The sequence below is a fragment of the Manis pentadactyla genome, chromosome X (assembly GCF_030020395.1).
Source record: "Manis pentadactyla isolate mManPen7 chromosome X, mManPen7.hap1, whole genome shotgun sequence".
In the NCBI taxonomy this organism is placed as follows: domain Eukaryota; kingdom Metazoa; phylum Chordata; class Mammalia; order Pholidota; family Manidae; genus Manis; species Manis pentadactyla.
In genome coordinates this window covers 121,757,317-121,779,064 of record NC_080038.1, presented here as the reverse complement: position 1 = coordinate 121,779,064, position 21,748 = coordinate 121,757,317, and the positions used below count along the sequence as shown (strand labels likewise).

The 21,748-nt window shown below is 37.8% G+C and overlaps 1 protein-coding gene across 2 annotated transcripts in view; it reads right to left on the bottom strand.

The window, feature by feature from the left end:
- TENM1 (teneurin transmembrane protein 1) overlaps positions 1-21,748 on the bottom strand; it is a 735,522-nt gene that overhangs the window by 229,997 nt on the left and 483,777 nt on the right. For both annotated transcript variants that reach the window (XM_036880853.2, XM_036880855.2), the window contains exons 9-13: positions 16,929-17,128; positions 15,598-15,808; positions 10,709-10,810; positions 9,169-9,363; positions 5,976-6,176 (exon numbers count right to left, since the gene is read on the bottom strand). In XM_036880853.2, coding sequence (XP_036736748.2) covers positions 5,976-6,176; positions 9,169-9,363; positions 10,709-10,810; positions 15,598-15,808; positions 16,929-17,128 — 909 coding nt within the window. The remainder of the gene's footprint in view (positions 1-5,975; positions 6,177-9,168; positions 9,364-10,708; positions 10,811-15,597; positions 15,809-16,928; positions 17,129-21,748) is intronic.

The following is a 21,748-nucleotide window of genomic DNA, read 5'->3' as shown; positions in this document are numbered from 1 at the left end:
AAAACAAAACTATTTACAATTAATATTTTCTCACTATACACAATATGGAGTTAAGAGAATTTATGGACTGTATCCATGAACCATTCATAATCAGTGTCAACAGCTCAATATACAGGATCAAGAATCACAGATCTCAGTGTTAGAAGGGGCCTTAAGGGCCGTTTGATTAATATTTTACCATTTCAAAAATGAGGCAGCTGAGACTCCAAGAAATTAAGTGAGTTACTCAAGGTCACTGTGCTGTGAATACACACACACACACAATCATCCCTCTAATGGACAAGATGGCCACATGCTATAGGATAGCCTGAAAACAAATATCCTTATAACAAAGCTTATGGGATCTTCAGGAACTAACCCTGGTTTGATGGGACATACAAGGATTGTAAACCATATGATTTCTGTGGTATAGCAAAGAGTATGTTCAGAAATATGTCAGGGCCTAATGTTCCATATTTCTCTGATCAATCCATTTCTAAGATACAGTATAATAATAAGAAGGGATCACAGTAGAGAAGGGCAAGAGTTGTCCTGTGTGAATGCTTACCTTCTATGAATTTTGCTGTCAGTTATATGCAAATAACAATAGACAGAGTGGCTCAGAGGAAGTTTCATGAAGAAGAGAGGAATATAAAGCTCTAAACTCTGCTTTAATGCTCCCCCTCAAACACTAAGTGACCAAGAGAAGCCATATTTTATGAAAGAAATATAGCAGATGCATTTTGCAATGTTGATATTAGAGGTTAGGGGGTGAATATCTTTAGTATAGGCTAAATGTTATTATTGAGATTTCATGGCAAGGAGTTGTATTTTAAGGGAGCATGATTTGACCTGTGGTATATCCAAATCTAAACCACGTTGTAACACCCTTCTATTGTGTCCCCCTTGAGGTTTTTAAAGACTAATGAATCAACGTTTGTGAAGTACCATGAGGCCTTCAGGTTAAAGAACCTACAGTAAGTATATCAATTCAGCACCACTTACAACACTCAATGTACCTAGAAAACAGACTGAAAATAACCAGTAAACCATTCATTGCTGTCCCGTTGGTATCAGAGCAGCACAGTTAACATGCTAACAGCTAAGCTTCTGAGCTTAGAGGAAGAAAATGATCAATGGCAAAGAGCATATCCACCTTTGAAATGACATGATCCATTATAAGAATCAGATGTTAAATTGCTCCCTGTACTAAGCGCACTCAATTAAGTCCGCACAGTGAGATCATCTCGATGGTTAAATATGCTCTGTGGGAACAACCTTTATGGAGCTTAAAAATCACAGAAGGACTACTCCTACCATGGCACTGGAGATTTGGAAGGCATTTCCTTCCCTTATTTTTTCAATTTGGAAGCCTTTTGCTCGGGAGGCTGCTGCATTTTGGGTCATACCTGTTCACCCTTTTGCTTCTTTCAGCAAGAAATGCTTCTTTTTCTATTGGGTCCAGAATGGATAAATATGACTTCAGTCCAGGATCTCTGGACAAAAATGCATCATTCATGCACTTCATATTTGATGCCCTTCATCTCCTTGAACTTTCCCCTTTCAGTAGCCTACCCTGTTCACCTGAGGTCCTGCTCCTTGTCTAACTCTTCCTTCTTCCTTTGGTAGGGGTAAAGGTAAAGGGCTGAAAAGAATACTAGATATGAAATGAAATCAACAGACCTGGTTTCTATTTGCTGGTTTCTTACTAGCCAGGTATATGGTCTTGAACAAGTTATTTAACCTCTCTGGCCCTCAGTTTCCTTCTGTTTCAAAAATTTGTATGTTCTTGGATGTTGTTTATTGCCTGTTTCTCCATCCAGACTGCAAGCTCCACTAGCACAGGAATCTGGGTCTTCCTCACCAATGTTATTCCAAGAGCCCAGCATGTAGCACGTAGTAGGTGTTCAGTGAAATTTGCTTTATTATGTGAACATTTCATATTTCCATTAGTGGTGTTACCATGCATTCAGTCTTCCAATGTAGAAATTGCTGAGTCAGTGAAAATTCTCGCCTCCCCTTACTCTTAAACAGTAACCAAGTACTATTTCCTAGACTCTCTCCAGTCTGTCCCTTCCTTGCATCTGTGCTTAAATTCCCATATATCAACTTTTCATCATTTTTACTGCATTCTCTAAACTATTGTCAGAGTGATCTTCCTAAAATACAAATATGCTTATGATATTAACTTCCTTAAACCCCTTCAGTGGCTTTCCCATTGTCTTCAGGATCAAGTCCAAACTCCTAGGTGTGGTATACAGGCCCCTTCATGACCTGTGAAGTCTTCTGTGACCACCTCCTAGGCCTTCAGATAAGGAATGGTTAAGTACACCTTAACCATGGCATTTCTCTCTTGGCATGGCACTTAGTGAAAAATATTTTACATCTCTGTTCACATTTGTCTCCCCAACTTTATATGTGCTTCATATAAAGTATCCAATTGCTTTGCATTCTGATGTGGACATTATAGGAGCTCAATAAATGTTTGGTAAATGAATAATTAAATTAGGAGGTAGACTCACACTCCTCAGAGCAAACTGCTTAACCTCTCTGTGCGTCCGTGCATTAGAAGCCTTAGGGATGGTGAGGCAGGCAGACTAGGGGCCACTATGTTTGGGAAACCATCGAACCAGTTATCTCTACACTTTCTTCCAGACTGAATCTTCTATGGGGCTCTCATTTTTTTCTCCTCATTTGATTTTTTTTTTGGTCAGTAAGGGTAGTTTGAGGTGAGGGAGGATTATGGTAGGGTTTAGGGAACTTCATCTGGAAAAGAGGGAAGGAGGATGAGTGTAGAGGCATGTTCATAATTAGCCTTTCCCCCCTCTTCTGCACAATTTTCTTCTTTGCCAGCAGGACTGGTGCATGTCTGTGCCTATTAGGTTGGAGGGGTGGGCTGGGGAAGAGAAACTCTCAGTAATTGAATTTAATGTCAATTCACTGGAAATACAAATATTTGAATTTTTGCAACTGGTGAGTGGTATATTACCAGGAATTTTACCCAATTCTGAGGCATCAGGAAGGCCACATAAGGGAAGTGAGTAGCCTGAGGGAGAGACTGTATGATACAGAAACACTATTCAACCAAGAAGTGTTTACTAAGTCATATATAGACACAGAAATAGGCGTGTTTTCGACTCAATTTAAGAACACTTGCATGGTAAATACACTAAATATTGGTGTTCTCTAGGGTTCTGACTTCCTCCATTCTCATTTTCCATACTCTTCTTGGACAATAATGTGCATTCATAAGGTCTGACCCGTATCCCAGAATTTGTCTTTGGTTCAGGATTCTCACTTATATAAATTTCACTCTTGACTATCAATCCCTCACTGGCCATATTCCCCTGAATCTTGTGCAGATACCGCCAACTCAGCACATCCACAACTGAGCTCACCATGTCTGCCCTTCTTCACGGAACTGGCTTTTCCAACTTGGCTTTTTCTCTTTAGCTGGTAGCACTTCCTTTTACCCAGTTACCTGAAGGGCCTACCCCGGCTCCTCGCTTGTTCAACTCCCATTGTAACTCCTCTCTGCTCTGTCCCCACCTTGCCACTCTTACAGGTACAGGTTCAGTTCAGGCCCTCCCCGCCATCTCACTCCTGGCCTACTCCAATAACCACGCTGCCTTTGTCTCGGATGTTCCTGTACCATTCCCTCCAATCACTCCTCTCAGTTGCTGGCAGAGTGGTACATCTAAAATGCAATTGTTTTAAACCACTAAGCAGCTTCCTATTGTGTCAAGAGGAAATGCAAATTCCTTAGCATGGTATATAAATACAGTTTCCTGTGCTCTGATCCCTGCCCATCTCTCCAATTTTATCTCCTGGATTCCTAGGCTGCAGTTATATCTGATGATTTGCAAGTCCCCAAATGGGTCATTTGGATTCACATCTCTATTTATTTAAGTTACTCCATCTGCTTGGAATGTTCTTTCCTCTCTTGTCTACCTGATGAACATGTGACCATCTTTCTAGTGTTCATTCAAGTGTTAAGACTTCTCCAAAGTCTTGCCTGACTGTAGGGCCTCTTCTCATAGAAAAAACGAGCTGCTCCTTCTTTGTATCTTGTGGCACAGGGCCTGGACAGAGTGTAACAATGATACCTTTTTATACATGGTGAGTTTGGTGATGGGTCCCTAGGACAGTACAGTATAGTGGTTAAATGGATAGAATGTGAAGCCAGGATATCTTAGTCAAATTCTGACTCTGATACCTGTTCTATGGGTGACTTAGAGCAAGTTATTTAACCTCTCTGGGCCACAGTTTCCTCATCTGTAAAATGGGGTATCCATCTCACACAGTCATTATGAAGATTAAGTGAATATGTATACACCACTTAGAATAGTGCCTAATATACATAATAATTGTTCCGCAAGTGCATGCTCTAATATTAATACCAATATGAATATTATAATTTGAAACTTGAGGTTCTAGGCCATGACATTATATCTGACACATGGAAGAATGGAAGGTGTTCAATAACATTTAGTAAATAAGTTAATAATCAGGTTAGAGCCATACTACACAGTCTAATAATACAGAGCTACTTCCCTTTCATAACCCTCTTCTAACTTGCTCAGTGTGTCTCCTCCACTAGACTATAAGCTCCTTTTGTGCAAGGACCACATTCATCTTATTCACCACTACATGCCCAGCACTGAGCGCTATGCCACACATGCATACATTTGCTAAATGTGCAAATGATTCTTAAGATTTGCATTTTAGTTCTTACTACATTGTCTTTAGCATTTTAATCATTGTGAATTGCAAAATGCAGTCTTCTCCCCCATCTTACTTCTATGTGAGGCAACAAAATTTTGTACAGCAAAGTAGTATATGAGAATTAATTCTCTCAACAGAGGAATTCTTCTGTTTCTTTATAGCATAGGATTGCAGATTTTTTGTGGCTCCTAAACTAATTCAGTGGTATAAAAAGTCTCACAGAGGACCTGTCCTTCCTGCTTTATCACATGTCATTTTACATCCTCAACAAAATTTAACAAAAGCAGAGACTTTGTAGGAGTTATTATTATTATTCGTTTAATGAGCACATGGCCTAAGGATAAGAAAAAAATAGAAGGAATGACCCATTACTTTTAGTTTAGGTGGAAAAACAAGTCATGTGCACAAATACCTACATCACAATGTCCTTTTTACTCTCTAGCAGTGAGTACAGTTGGATTTCAGAGGATCCTGTTGATGTGATCAGACAAAGTTTTATAGAATGACTAAAACTGTAGTTGGTCTTGGTAGATGAGTTGGATTTTCATAGGTGAGAAGGTAACAGCATTCCATGCTGAGGAAAGGGCATAGAGCAATGGTGAATATATAATATTTTGGGGGTAAAGGAGAGCGTACAGATTACTTTGGCAGGAGGAAGGATTTATGTAGGAAGCAGAAGTAGAAGATAAGCTGGAGATAGAGATTTGGAATAGCAGATGAGGGGTTTTAATAACAGATGAGGCCATCTGAAGTTTACCTATAGACAATGGAGAACTGTGGATGATGTCATGGTGGGGGATAGCAAAAGGAAAGTGGAGTTGTGGGAAGAGTAATTGGGCAGCACTATGACAGTATGTAAATAGAGTGGAGTTCCGAGGCTCAGGTGTGTTTTTAAGTGATGAGACACCCAATGGAAACATTCAGCAGAAGGTTAGAAATGAAGAATTATTCAAGTTTGGGAGAGATCTAGATCTGAAGTAGTCTATATAATGGATAGTAGGCGACAGAAATGGGTGAACTAACTACAAGAGAATACAGAATGGGGACAGTGGTTCAAGCATAGAACTCTGGCAATGAAAAATATGGTTAAAAGATAAGCAGTGTGTTTTACATGAAAAATCCAGTGAGATACTAGCCTAGGAAATTGGGAAGCCCTTTATGACCCATGAAGACATACAGATCAGGCTTTAATATTACCTTAAGGGAAAGACCAGTGAGAACCTGGGAGTGGAGGAAGGACGAGAAGATAACGATAACGCCAATGTGCCTACCTGCTGAGCAGTCAGATCCAGTCCACTTGGGATCGCAGCTGCACACTCCAGTGTCCATAAGAAAAGTCCCGTGTCCTGAGCACTGCTCTTGACATATAGGAAGTGGAGTTTCACAGTTGACTCCTCCCCAACCAGTAGAACAGTGACATTCTCCTTTTACACAGATGCCATGGCTGGAACACATCGGGTCTAAGCAGTCCTCTGACGGTCCAAAAGAGAAGAAGAAGGTTAAAATGGAACAGGTGTGGCCAGTACACCTTAGGATAATGAAACCTATACTCATATTGACTTCGTAATATTAAATCATTAATCTTGTTTTAATTGGGCACTAAAATGACTTATGCAAAAGCTGTGTTCAAACCCAGAAGGTTATTAACACTTAAAAATATACTAGGGTCTCATAAAGGTTGCATCTTAAATTTAGAAGAAGGAAACACACACATATGTTGTGTGAAACTGTGAGCAGTGTGTAGAACTCCCACACGAATGAATGTGTGGACCAGTGTGGGCCTTGAGTAGGAAGGAATTCCTCAGCTTTGCAAAAAAGACCAAGAGTTTTTACCAAGTCATTCTTGTATTTTCTGAAACTGGAATTGTAGGTCTGAGAAATGGCTTTCACCTGATGTGTCCAGCGGGGTTTATATATATATATATATATATAAAATATATTTTTAAGGTTAGATTATTCAAGGTTGTGGATGAGGTGACTGCCGTTGCATGAAATCACACAATATAATCAATGTATTATACTATCTCATTGATTCCTTAGAAACACTGAAAATGCAACCTTTTAAGCCTGATTAAAATTTTTCTTTTTCTTTGTGGCTTCTCACATCAGGACACTGTGATATAGTTATCAATGTTTTGGACTACCACAGATCCAATTCTCTTTGTCTCTGATTCTGTGAATCTGCAAATTTTGTACACATCCTTACAAATGTATAAGCTATTGTAGAAGTAGACTCATATGCCTGCCTTGGGAAAAACTGCTTTGTCCTTTTACTGAGTGACTGTTCCATGAGAAATGGGAAGATTGATTTCCAAATTTGTAGTCTTTGAAACACACATATCAGTTGCAACTAAAAAAAAAACTTACCAATAAGGACGTATGCTATTAATTGCTTTCCCAGCAGTGGAAACAGAACGATACAACCTGCCTTCATTTGCAAAACCGGCCTAGTTTTAAGGCGTGGCTTGTGGTCATGGAACAGAGTAAGTCTAACTAAGCATTATTATAATTAGTGTTATTGCCATTATAATTAGCCCCTGATCTCAGGGTCATTAACACATTGTTTTCATACCTGAGCTGCTAATCAGCAATAAATTCCAGAAGGTACATCTAATTTGATTTAGTTTGTTATTTAGAGGGAGAAGGCAAGTTAAAAGTACAGAATCTTGTTTTAGGAGGAGGCCATTTTGTTATGCTAAAAGACAACAATAATTTTAATAAGCAAACTCACATTCAACTTAATAGAGTTTTTTTTATATTAAAAGTCCACCTTCAATGAATAGGTGAGTCATACTTCAATCAGAGGCACAAAGTTATATGGTGACCAGGCAGGTAGCAGACATAAATGAGATGGGCTGGATGTAAGAAAACAGAGTGTATTGGGAGTGAACTGACAGCAAGTGTCCAGTTGAAAGGGAGCTGCCTTTATTTGGCTCCAGCTGTCACGGTGTAGGAATGTGAGGCTAGGGTTATCAGACTTTCTAGTTGCTCAAAAAATGCAAGAAATAGAGATTTTTAAAAATGACACTTCTCTAGTTTTAAATTGTGGCAAATAAGTCACATTAAACAACAGAAACACCACCATACCATCACCAGTTTGTGAACCAAACAAAATCAATCCATATGTCTAGTTCAGCCTGTGGGTTCCTGGTCTGTTGGCTTAAAACACATTTTCTATTGCTTGGCTTAAAACACATTTTCTATTACATCTGAAAAATGTATACCATTAAATATGGCAGGCCTTTTTCCTTGTTATCTTGGTTATTCTACCAATTTTCTTAGAGACCCCTAGAAGGCAAATTTAAGCTAGGTCCTTTTGCAATTGCTCACAAATTTTAAATTGCAATGGTCTAAATTAATTAGGTTAAATATTTTTCATGGCAAATTGTAGATGTTGTGATTACCACTGTTTTGGTAAATGTATGTGTATCTGTACAGCATCTGAATTTACAACTTAAATAGAATGACTGGGGTCGGGTTGACATAAAAACAATTTCCAAAAGTAACTCAGGAACTCTGGTGCCCTGTCTAGGCCTGGAGCCATCACTGGAACAATCTTCACACCAAAATTCTACTATTGCTAATAGGACGTGGGCAACTAAACTCTTGGTTGCTCATGGAGCAGAATGAGATTAAACCCTTTAGAAGTCTTAATAAGCCATCTTTAAAAAGCAATTATACTGCATTTTCAACAGCCTCTTTCTTGAACAACAGTTATGATGAGACCATCTTCCATGGTAATGGTTTAATATTATTTCAGAAATCAGACTTATTTGAGAAATGTGGCATGAAAAAGGTTTGATTACTAGTAAACTTATTTTCCTATGTTTGTCTTTAAATGATAGAATGACTGCCATTTAAAAATATGTTGTGTGTGTATGTGTATAACGGCTAAAGCTCCTTTGGGGTGAATTTTAATATAAAGGCAGTGCCTTGAAATTCATGAGAGGTAAGTTGGCTTCCTTAGGCATAGAGGTCAAGTTTTAGCATGAGGTGTGTAAAAATAAATAATATAAAGCGATAATAATAATGGTGATTACAAATCACTCCCAAAGAAAACATTCACGAAATGGTTCTAAATGTGCATATATTATTATTTTTATTATGTGCTTTAAAGTAAGATGTAGCCTAGTGCACTCTGTAATAATGAAGGCATATGAACTAACACTAAGATCATCAATATGGAATTTCTCCAGTCATAAAGAAGCATTAGAAACGAGGGGGGAAATGCCATTTTTCATTACTGCTCTGCAAGTGTCACATAGTTAGCCTCAAGTTAATATTAGACTGTCCGAAGAAACATGAACATCCTTGACTCTAGTCCCCTGTTCCGAGCACCAAGGGCATGCTGAACATCTATGATTTGCAAAGACCACTTGCATCTCTACCAGAAGCACAGAATGATACGTTGGACAACTCAGTGAGAAAAAAGCCTGAAGCAATAGATTAAAATGGTCCTCTGACCTTCCTCGCATATTTCTCCTTTGTATCCTGGCACACAGATGCAGACGCCCATGATGCAGGTGCCATGGCCAAAGCACGTTGGGTCAATACATTGCTCTTCGGGAACGTCGCACTCTGGCCCCTTCCAGCCATTTCGGCAGACACAGTGCCCTTTCTCATATTCTCCATTCCCGCCACACAGCACAGGGCATGAATCTGAAGGTTGGAAAGTCAACTTGTAATGTTCTTATAATGCTTTTAAAATCTCCAAAGAGCAATTCTCCATTGATTCTTGTATAATATTTAAGGCAAAAAAATTGTAGTATTTCTGTCTTAGCTTCTATTAAATAGGAACATGTTTGTGATTACACACAGAATTTTCCTCTTATGGGACTGGGGAAGAGACAAATTATAAAAATATCTCGAGTGGAGAAATTATTTCAAGTGTTTGCTTTTGATTCCAGCATCCTCTTAGACAGTAATTATTGTTATTTTCATCATCATCTTATTTTAAGGTAGGGGTCTTCTCTCTAGGGCTTTGGTTTTTCAAGTAGATATATGCTACTATTAGGAAGAACAACCCTAAAATTTAAAAAGTGAATACACTGGGAGTCATTCATATTATAAAATGTTCTCTCTAGAAAGCTGTACATTACTGATGCTGAACAGATGTCTGCTCCCATCACACATGGCACGGTCCTTTATTAGAACACTTCCTCTACTTTATCACTGTTGTGACCCAGTTAAAACTCCAGGCTCCATGAGGGTAAATAGGGTAGGACCTGTAAGTAACTTCACTGAAAAGGTATATGAGGGTAGGACCTGTACTGCCTATCTTATTTATTTTTTAATACCAGCCATCATCTGCAACATAAGCCTCACTACCTCAAGATCTATCATGGAACTGGGAATCTAGCAAGTGCTGTAGCATTCTCTGTTGAACAGAATTTAAGCTAAAGAAACTGAGTGGCTGAGCAACCTGAGACTGAAGTATTAGCAGGGCTAGAACTTGAAAAATACACTGAAAATGAGCAGAAAACATCTCTAAAGTACTAACGGTAAGCCTATGGGAAAACACAGTGTGATTTACTTAAAGCTTTTCAAGAATTAAAGTGGGAAAGTCTGGGAAACAGTAAAGTCTGCCAAGTTTGACTTCTGACTTCCCAGTCTTTACTTTCTAGGCAACTTACCTGTTTGGCGATTGCCGACCCCTTCCAGTTTACACTGGTGTGCATAAGCAATTACCCACTGTGCCCACTCTTAAAGTCCGTGAGCTATGAATTTGTTTATGAAGGAAATATAAGTCTCATGTACAGGTTGGGCCAGATCATCTGTACAAATTCCAGCTGCTCCATAACCTTGACTACATTATCTCACATCTCTGAGGTTGTTTCTTTGCCCATAGAACTGGGGTAATACTAGGAATTAGAAGAAGCACCACAAAGCTATTGCTGCTATTGTTGCTGCTGTTACTGTCCTCCTCTTCTTTCTGCTACTGCTACCAATTCTGAATTCTCAAATGACATCTCTTCTGCTAATCAATCAGAAAACAAAACATTACCTCTAGCACAGTCAGGCCCAAGGAATCCTGGGAAACAATGACAATGGCCGGAGATACACTCTCCATTTCCATTGCAATTGGTCGAACAGTCATCCATTATTTCTATTAATAGAAAGAAAAAGAAAAAAATGGGTAAACTTCTGAGCTGTAAAGTTCTTTTTTTTTTTAATTGCCAAGAACTCTGGACCTATAACAATCTTGCCTTTCTACTGTCTACAGAGCACTTACTATTTAAAATCGGGTGCCAAAGATTTCTGTAAGATGTCACATGCAGTACCAAATTATTAAAAGGCACCTGGATTTGCTGAATTGGCTATTCAAGAGTGAAATTGAAAACCAACCTCAACTCTAAACTGCATAAAAGTCTAGATGAATCACATTCTTATGAGACAATCATGACAAAGCTAAAAATGCACTAGGACTATTTCTCAATGTACTAGGACATTTCTCAAAACCAAAACAGGCTTAAAAATGCAGCCCAGAAGACTAAGCCTATTGTTTGTTTTTCAAATTTAGATTGTAGCAAACAAAAATCTCTTCTCAAGCACCTTAAAATGTTTAATCTACTATCTTGACAGCTTAAATATGATAATCAGTATTTCATTTTCATTAGTAATTGACAATGGAACGCTTTTAAAGTAAGTGTTCATATTAAATTCACCACCACTAAAAGCATTAGAACCTAAGCATTTTGTTGAGAAACGCTTTCTGCACTGTAAATGCTTATTAGTTCTCTGCCACTCATTTCCCTTCAAACCATTCTTAGAGAAGATCAGGTCTCAGGGGAATTAAGAAGGCTTTGAAGGTGCCCATAGGTAGTTCTGGGGACATAAACATGAGCTTTTATGTTTCTTGTAAGTAACTTAACTGAAAAGGTATATAGTCATACAAAAGTCAGTCCCTGACAATGATATTACAAACTGTTTCTAGTTTAAAATTGTATTGGAGGACAGCAACATCAAAGTCCAAGTCCATGAACTATATTATACTGTGTATGCTTTACTCTTGCAGGTTTTTTTCCTATTATCTTCTCATTACTCTTTTCTGTAAGGTTTTCATACTTAGTACTCTTAGATTCTGAGTTTTACGTTCTAGTCCATTAAACTCATACTTCTCATACGTACCAGTTTTTCCTTTGCAATCCAAATTACCTACTTCATCTAGTTCCACTTGGATAAACTATTTGAAGTTAGAAGGACATATTCTAGTAAGTGGCTTTGGCATCTCCCACTGAGCCCTGAGAATTTATAATGAGGGCCAAAAAACAGTATTTCTGCAATTGAGGCCTTTTGACCACATGTTTCAGTAGGACCACCTGAGGCACTTAAAATACAGATGCCTGGGCTTCACTCCAATCTCCTGAATCTGTCTCTTGAGGGATTCAGCCCTGTAATCTCCATTTTAACAAACAGCTCAGGGAACTCTGAAGGTGCTCAAAGCATTAAAGCATTGAGAAGCCATGCTTCAACTAGTAAACTTCCATAGTTAGAGAACTTCTGTTCTAGACTTGCAGTTCTGCCTTGAGTAGAATAAAAGCAAGAGGAAGAAAGTAGTGTCTAGTCCTTGCTGGGGATTCTTAGCTGAAAAGGAATCCAGTGGCTGTGTGGATAGCCACCCTATTATCAGTCAGAGATTCTTCATCTTAGCCCACATGAACATATCAGATAGCTTTTTGCACATTTGTGATGGACTATTCTGATTCCTATATTAGAAGACTGAGTGAGTTAAGAAATTGAAACACGGCATTTGCTCAAGTACAACTGGGCTGGCAGGAATGTGGTATTTGACAAAGAACTAACCACTTCTAATACATTAAAACATTAGTTATTTTCAGAAAATCATTGATTTATTTAAAGGGTCATTGTAAAAGGCACAATGAGTCTTTTTTCTTTTTCATTCAAAGATGGCACAATTATTTCTCTATTTCCTACTTCTTGAGCTTTCTTGTACCAAACTGTAGTGGCAGTTCTTAAATCTGCATTTGGATTTCCCTTGCCCTGGATGGTTAATAAGAAGCCATGGAGGAAGCTTTCCAAGGTAAATATAGTTGAATTTAATTTCACACCAGCTCCTATTGACGACCTTATGGAAGCAGCCTTGTGGGAATGTAGCTATTGTAGAAAAAATGTTTAATAAAGTTTGCTATCAGAACAAATAAAAATCCCTACATCTTATTGACATAATTTAAAAGCTGTCCCTGGGTCCGCACTGCTGCACAGAGCTTAACGTGAGCAATGCAAATGAGAAGAGAAGGCAATATATGGAGGTTTTGGAAGCTGCCACCTCCACTGGGTGTCAAAGAGACACTGGGACAGCTTAGAGACTCCAGGAAGACGATGGCTACAGCAGAAACGTAAATAACTCGTGATGAGAAAGAATGTGTTTTCCTATTTATGTTGGCCTCCAGGAAGCTTTGCTTTCTATCTTTTTAATCCTACTTCAGAATCACTGCCTCGACTCCAGTTCGTTAGAGTTGAGACTCATCTCAGACTTCTCTGCTTAAAACCGTTCTTAGGCTAGACTCCCAAGCCTCCTGGGATGTGCATCCGCATTGATGACGGAATTTGCTCCTGGCAGGTTTTCTCATGGGAGAAGCTAAAGGCAGTGAATAATCGTAGGGAATGAGTATTGTCTAAAGGGCATTGGCTTTGGAATCAGGCATACCAGGTGTCTGAAATCTCAGTTTTGCCACTTCCTGGCAGTGAGACTTTACCAAATTATTTACTCGTTCCAAGCCTCTCTGTTTCCTTATTTATAATGCAAATATCACTATACCTATTCTGTCAGGGTTGTGATGAGAATCAAAGAAGAAAAGTGGATGTAAAGCATCTAGTGCTGTGCTTAGGGCCAAGTTGTCTCCAGAAGTGGTATATGTTATCATATTACAGAAAAGGTTAGCTGAGATTGGGGGATATTGACAACTCTGTCTATACTGCGGCAAAACAATATATATTAACATACGGCAGTGGCTAGCCTACATTAGTCATTCAGTGAGAGTTGGTCATTAGTACTGTCTTGATCCTTATTGGTAGCAGGCCGAATATAGTTAAGATCTATCATGTGATTCTAACATCATAAAATAGACAATAAGCTTTTAGAACAGTTAAATTCATACCTTAATTTGTTTAATCAAACATATCAGTCTCTTTTCACTATGATTAAGATAAATTATAAAAACATTAAGAAATTAGTGGGGAGAATTTAGAGTAAATAACATATAACTGATTTTTTTTCAGAAATTTACTTCGATTCTCTTTAAGTGGAATTGTAGGAGAAATGTTTCTGTTGCTTCTAATGTTAAAAAGACAACAGAAAAGTAAAGAAACTGACTCGTATAAGGCAAAAAGCAAGTATGTTATTGCATAAACTAACAGTCTCATGTCTGGATAATAGGAATTATATCTCAAAGGTTAAATTCTTTTTGGGAGGAAGTAAGGGACAGGAAAAAAATCTCTAATCACATTTCTGGGTCTATTGATTTTTGAAAGGTTAATAATTTGTTGAGTGTTTTAACTTGAGCTTAGGGGTAAGGATGACAGGAAGAGAAAACCACAAATATTTTAGGTCTTCTAATTGCTCAATTTCTTAGGAGAAACTCAACCTCTCATAACTTGTTGGCATCTGCATTACCCAAACTGGGCCCTCAAAGAAAAATTTCAAGAATGGTGCTACTGCGCCCATTGAATCTGCCCTACTGAGTCTGTGAGTCCCTAAACAGTGTCATGGCCTAAACAACATCAATTGTTTTTTCTAATTTAACAAATACTTTGTCATTTGAACATGAAAGGTCAGTGGAGTTTTTCTCTAGGAGAAAAAATCATTGGTGCATTTCTACTGCATTTCTGACTACTTTAGAAGAAAGTTTTTGATAATCTTATGGCTGGAATACTGTTTTGTACTGACAAGGTCTTCAGCATGAAGTAAAAATAGAACATAATTGTTATAAAGAGCAGATGGTATATCTATTAACAGTCTACACAGCTTTGTAAACATATGGTTGAACAGGTTAACTAAAGGATAAAGTGGTGAGAGTTGTACAGAAAACTGACAGCTGTAAAATATTTTCCCGTCTTTTAAAAGACATGTGTTTTAGGAAAATTCACCAATAGAATACTGTGTCTGTGGGTTGTTTACCTGCAGAGCTCTAAAATTGCTAAAGAGCTCAGCTTTAAAATTCACAAAAAGGGTCATGGGGAACAAATTCACCAACAAAAAAAAATGACAGGAGTGAGGTGTTTCTGATTAACAAGGGTGGAAGTGAGTAACAGTGTGTGTAGGTATTGTACAAAAGAGAACATGTTTTAAAAGACCCTGAGAACACTGAAAGAGCCATTGTGATCATTTTTTAAAACTAAAAAATTCTAAAAGAAAGGGCTTTGAATGGCCCATTGCTACCCTTAAGACTCTTCTCTAAATAACTCTAAGGTTGTATTTTGAAAGCTTAATGGTTCCAGAATCAGTTGTTCTAAAGAACTGGACTGGTGCTAGTTTTTCCATTTCAAAAGTTATTTATTTGCACTTTCTTTTCTAATAGATCTTGAATTAATAGAGCTTCTCTTGCTTATTCCTTTCTTCGCTAAAGTTGTTGATCTATGCAGCCTTGGTAATAATATTATCCAGGTAATCACTGTTGTTGGAAACACAGAACGATGGATGGGCAAGTATCCTACAATAGCAGCAAATAAAGGAGCATTTAAAAAACCTTAATCAGCATTTCATGACATGAATGACCACAACAATATAAGCCTTTCTCAGAGTGACATTTCATGAAAAATGACTTGAAGGCAGAGTGAGCAAGAAGCTTAAATAGTGTTCGTATCGCTTTACTCACTGATTGTGTCTTTCTAGAGTGACACTGTCAATTCAAAATAATAGCCAAGGCAGCTTACCAATTGCTGTAGTTAACACAAATACTTGCTCCATCTTTTTTCCATCATTGTAAAATGCCAGATACCAAGGGCCTTGGTCCATGTATTCTATGAAACCTGTCTCTTGCAATGAGGTTAGGATCAGGTTCCGAGGGGAGTGCTGGCTGTCGTCAGGGCCCTTGGAGTCCTGCTTAACCAGCTGTTTTCCATCCATTAGTTTTACAAAATCAAACTGGAACAAACACAAACATCAAATATGAGCCACTACTTTTACTTCTACATTGACAAACATCTCTAACTTCACTTGCCCTGTTTCATACTTCTTTGTTTTGGAGGTGCACGAAGCAGAAGATGAAGTTATTCATTCTTAAGTATATTACCATTCTGAAATAACCCTGCTGGATAATTGTTATAAACCTTTCAATCTGAGTATTCAAAATTATTGTTTAAAAATAAGGAAACCAAGAAATAGAAACAAATCTTGTTCACTATTATGCAAGAGAATCTTGATATCTTACTAAAATATCAGGGAGAAGATACTGGAAACCACACATTTCCCACAGAAATGTTACCATGACCTTGTTGACAAATTAAAAAGTTCTACAGTTTTTAACACAGATAAATGAATAGTCAACAATTTGAGTACATTCATCATGATACTACCTTTGTGGTAGCATATTTAAAAATTCAAAGGATCCCCCTCCTTTTCTTCCTTAATAGGTGAACAAGCACATGATACATACTTCCTTGGACATTTTCTTTTTAAGAGTCACATTTAGTGGCATTCTAATTCCCTGCCTATTCTGACCCAGAAAGTGAGGTTTGGACTAAAGTCATAGCTTTTGGGGAAAAAAAAAAGCAAGCTCCAGGTGGTTATGGTCCCTTATGCTACTTCTTAGATGAAGCAGGGCCCCAAATGGGTTCATGAAGGAAAGAAAGAAGGGAATGAAAATTTGCCTTTTTCTCTCATTTCCCTTATTGATTTCCCAGCATTCCTTTGCTGGGACAAGGGGTCATGGTGTATGGAACAGTGAAGGGGTGTGGGCACAAAAATAAGTAAGATGAGGGGGCTGGGAAGGCTCATGATCATCCTGTCCCAGGAAACCAGAAGTCAAGCTGCAAGAATATTTCTTAAACTTCCTTTTCTCAATCTGCTCTGCTAACTGCTATTCCGTATTTCTCAATGTTAGTTTTTTTCATGTGCTTGAATGTGATTATTTTGGGTATTTGCTCATTACAAAGACTGCCCTCACCTTTAAGTCCAACCTACTCTGCAAGCCACAAACGCTGAACGATTCATCCCACCACCCTCTACTCTCAAAGGGTCAAGAAATACCTAGCATATCAAATACCTGAGTGTGTGTAGGTGGAATGTTTCTTCTGCCATAAATTCCCAGCAGAGAGTCCTTGGCTAAAGAAATGTTGAATTTCAGATATATCGGATGGTGGATAGTAATCTGGAAGCGCCAGAATAAGCCAGGTGGGATGGTCTGCATGACCTGTGCACCAATGTCAACTTCGCCGGTGTCTATTGCCCGTCCCTTCTGAAACACTGGTTTTAAAGGTAAAGACAATTACACATAATATTAATTTACAAAGCCGTGATTTTTAGTTTCTCAAGAACACATAGATCAAAACAACTTACTAAGTAAGCTCTTTGTTCCTCCCCACCCCACCCATCAATCAAGGCTTTATCCAAATTAAGTATCTTCCCAGGAACCTTCCCTAACACACCACTATATTGGTCTCCCCATTCTCTTAAACTGCTGTCACATTTATTTCCATCATTTGATTCATTTTTAACCATTATTTACTAAGTGCTATCTGGGTAGCTGCAAGAGATACAAAGATGAGTAAAATGCAGTTCTTGCTTTCAAAGAGCTTTGAATGTAAAAGAGAAAATAGGACAAGTACACAAATAACCACCTTGTAAAGGAAAATAAGTGCTTGCTTTTCAAAGGAGGGAAAAGCATTTGGTTGGAGGATGCTCCTCATTCCTAGCTGTCTTTAGCCCCTTTATCTTCTCTATTCTTCTCCTTAGCACTTAATCACCACCTAACATATCAGATGTTTTTTTATTTATTGTTTATTGCCTGTTTTCTCCCAATAGAATATAAGCCCATGAGGCTGTGGCTGGTTTGTTCATAAAAGAATATAGGCAAGTAGTATGTGATTAGTACATATTTATTCTGAATGAATGAATGAATGAATGAATCAGAAAAGGACATTTATGAGAAGTGGTATTGAAGATGGACCTTAAAGGAGGGAGAGGATTCCAACAGAGTTGTTGGGAAGGTGTCCTACATGGAAGGAACAGCTTGAACCAAAACAAAGAGAAGGGAAACTATAAAGCTAAGGTGTAGGGTGTGTGGATATTTAGAGGAGCAGTTGGAGATAGGGTTGGAGGGAAAGGATGGCATCATATTCTATAGGACCTTGATGTTCTATAGGACCATATTCTATAGTGCCAGTCCTAAAAGGCTCACTTAGTAAAGAATGGAAAGCCATAAAAGGTTTTTAAGAAAAGGGGAGAGATTTGGGGATATTAGAAAGGCTAATTTTGAGGCAGAAGGTAGAATGATTTAGAGCAGGGAGACACAAGAATGATATAGGAATTATGGGGCAATAATTCAGATGAAATGATATGAAGATCTAAATTTAGGGTATGCCCAACAGCTCATGCAGAAAAAGTGCATTCTAATCTATTATAAAATAAACAAGTGGGGCTACATCAAACCAAAGAACTTCTGCACAGCAAAGGAAACAATCAATAAATTGAAAAGGCAACCTCTAGAATGAGAGAAAATATTCCCAAACCATATATCTGGTAAGGGGTTAATATCCAAAAAGTTTTTTAAAACTCATGTAACTCAATAGCAAAAAACCCCCCAAAGAATCCAATTAAAAAGGGCAAAGGACCCAAATAGACATTTTTCTAAAGACATACAAATGGCCAAAAGATGTATGAAAAGATGCTCTACATCCCTAATCATCAGGGAAATGCAAATCAAAACCAGAATGAGATATCATTTCATACCTGTTAGGCTGGCTCTTATCAACAAGACAAGAGGTAACAAATGTTGGCAAGGATGTGGAGAAAAGGGAACCCTTTATACACTGCTGGTGGGAACGCAAAATGGTACAGCCATTTTAGGAAACAGTGTGGTGGTTCCTCAAAAATTAAAAATAGAAACACCATATGATCTAGCAATCCCCTTTCTGGGTATATATCTGAAGGAATTGAATCAGGATCCCATAAAGCTATCTGCGCACCCATGCTCACTGCAGCATTATTCACCATAGCCAAATGTGGAAATGACCTATGTGTCCTTCAACAGATGAAGGGGTAAAGAAAATGGGAATACATGTATATACAAATCTACAAAAGGAGGAAATCTTTTGCCATTTGCAACAATGTGGATGAATCTGGACAACATTATACTAAAGTGAAATAAGCCAGAGAAAGCCCAAAACTGCATGGTATCACTTACATGAGGAATCTAAACAAAACAAAACCAAACAAAACACAACAAAAGGTGATTTCATAAAACAGAGACTAGAATGGTGGTTGCCAGGGCTGGGGAGAGGGACAAATGAGATGGTGAAGGTCAAAGGGTTAAAATTTTCAGCAATAAGAAGTCCTGAGGTTCTAATCCAGAGCACGGTGATTATAATTACTAATAGGGTATTGTATGCATGGGAGCTGCTGGGGGTAGCTCTTCAGCATTCTCATCATACACACACACACACACACACACACACACACACAGCAGAGCTAACTGTGTTAACTATGTGAGGTGAAGGGAAATGATAATTATCTTGATCTTGGTAATCATTCTCCAATGTGTATTATATCAAATCATCACATTCTGTACTTAAAATATATATAAGTGTATTTGTCAATTCTTCAATAAAGTTTAAAAAACCCAATCACATATTATCTAGGGAGTATAAAACCGTATTATCTTGAAGAATGATACAAATATCAATTAACTTCAGATTACTGTAAATTTTTAAAATCTTATTGTAATTTCAAGCATGAACGCTAAAAAACAAAGAAATGGTTTTGAACTAGATAAAAATAATCTCTCTAAATGAAAGGAAAGAAGGGAAGACACAGACTAGATGAAATGGATCAATTAGAAAACATAAAAGAAGATGGGAGATAAATTTCATATACCTGTAGCTCTAACTAAAAAAACAAATGGCAATGAACTAAATGCTTGCTTTAAAAGGTATGAGTCATCATTCTGATATAAACAGTAAAATCTAATTACATAATTTTACAAAAGATATATCTAAAATATAAGGAGAGTTATTCATAATAGGAAAGTTATTTCCCTGGGAGGAAAAGGAAAGAAAGAGGAAAGAAGGAAGAAGACAATGGTGCAAGGCCCACAGCCCACACACTGAGAAGCAAGGGTCTTAGGAAACCTGAACACTTGGTGTGGTGGCTAAGGGAGGGATCAAGATTGGCCTATGACCGCGAGTCCGAGTGACCTGGTGCGAATCCCCAAACCAAGAAACCTAGAAGGAGCTGGTTTGAGTGGGGGGATGTCAAGTTTGGATAGTCAGATCTTTATTATTTATTGCCATAGTTCCTACTTCTTTCTGATGTGTTAGTTTAATATACGTTTCTGTGGAATTCCCTGTTAAGTGGTGATGAGAAGGGAAGGAATGGAAGATGAGGGGTAAGAATTAGTTTGCTTGATAGTAAGCAAGAAAGATTACACCTCAGGAGAGAATGTTCAATTTGGCCTCATTTCACACTGCCTTTATATTTTTCAGCCATCAACTCCTTCTCCACACCAAACACAGTTTCAAAACACACATGGTCTCAGTCCTTTGTGTTCACTGGCTACAAAATTAACAGCCCATTAAGAAACACACCTGCCGTGACTTTATTCAGAGGCCAAAGCCTTGCAGCTTTTAACTTCCTAAAATACCTCCATTATTGCTTTTTGTGTTAAGGCCAAGAGTAATAACTATTTTAAGAATGTTCACTGTTAACTGTTAATAATAGATTTCAAATGCAATTTTGAACATAATTATGTATTACAGGACACATAATTTTGTGGAATTGACATTTATAATAAAATATGCCCTTTGAGATGATAAATGACCAACTAAGGACCTTATTTTTCACTTTCACTAAAAGTTATTTTTTCTGTGTGAGACAGAACAGTCTGGTTCCCAAAGGGTTGATTATACATTTAACTCCTAAGGTCCTGGAGCTGACACATGTCTTCATTTGAGCAGGCAATTAACAGACTGTGTCTATGTGGACACTTGTGTCTTCCACTTAATGTTCAGTTTGCCCAACTGCCACCCTCACTCAGGGCTTTTATCTCTTCTTAAAACACCTTATTTGGTCATGCAAACAATATTATAAATATAAAAGAATTCAAAATGTTTTAATTTCAGCAAACATTATTTTAAAGGTGCTAGAAACAGCCTTTAATACATACAGACATTGTCATTTAAAAAAATCAGGGCACAACTGGCTGATGGACATTAACCTTTATATACGAGCCTTACCAAATGCTACACCATCTCTTCTTTCTGCACTTTTTGCATCATATAGTGCATAATGAGGCTACCTAAATGTTAGTCACTAAATCAAAAGAAATTCATGAAGTTGTGTTGGAGTTTCCCGGTTTATCAGCATTTACTAAATACCTGAAGCATACACATATGTCATTAATAAAAATGATTTTAAAAAGAGATGGTCTTTACCCTCTGAGAACATGTATCACAGTTAAAACAAGGTAGGTGAAGAGACATGACAACATGTATGAACAGCAGACTATAATTTAATACAAATAGCCAAGCAAGCTAGTTGCAGCAATTTGGTATTAGGTAAGAGAAATTCTCATAGCTTGCAGATGGAAAATTTCTCAGCCTCTAACCTTTTCGAGCTTAATGCGTCAGAAAAGAAGATGTCTCCATGTGAGCCATTTACATCAGTGAAGTCTGCTCCATTTTATCGTCTCTAAAAATTTGTTATGGATTACAATGTAGGGATTATTAGTTAATTTATTATTTCATTATTTTTCTTAATGTAGCTCAAAGGGGGAAACTAAAGAGAAAGAAATGACATGCAGAAAAACTAGATGTAATGTGAATTCATGAACAAATTCTGTGTCAATACAGGTGAGTGGAATCACTGTGG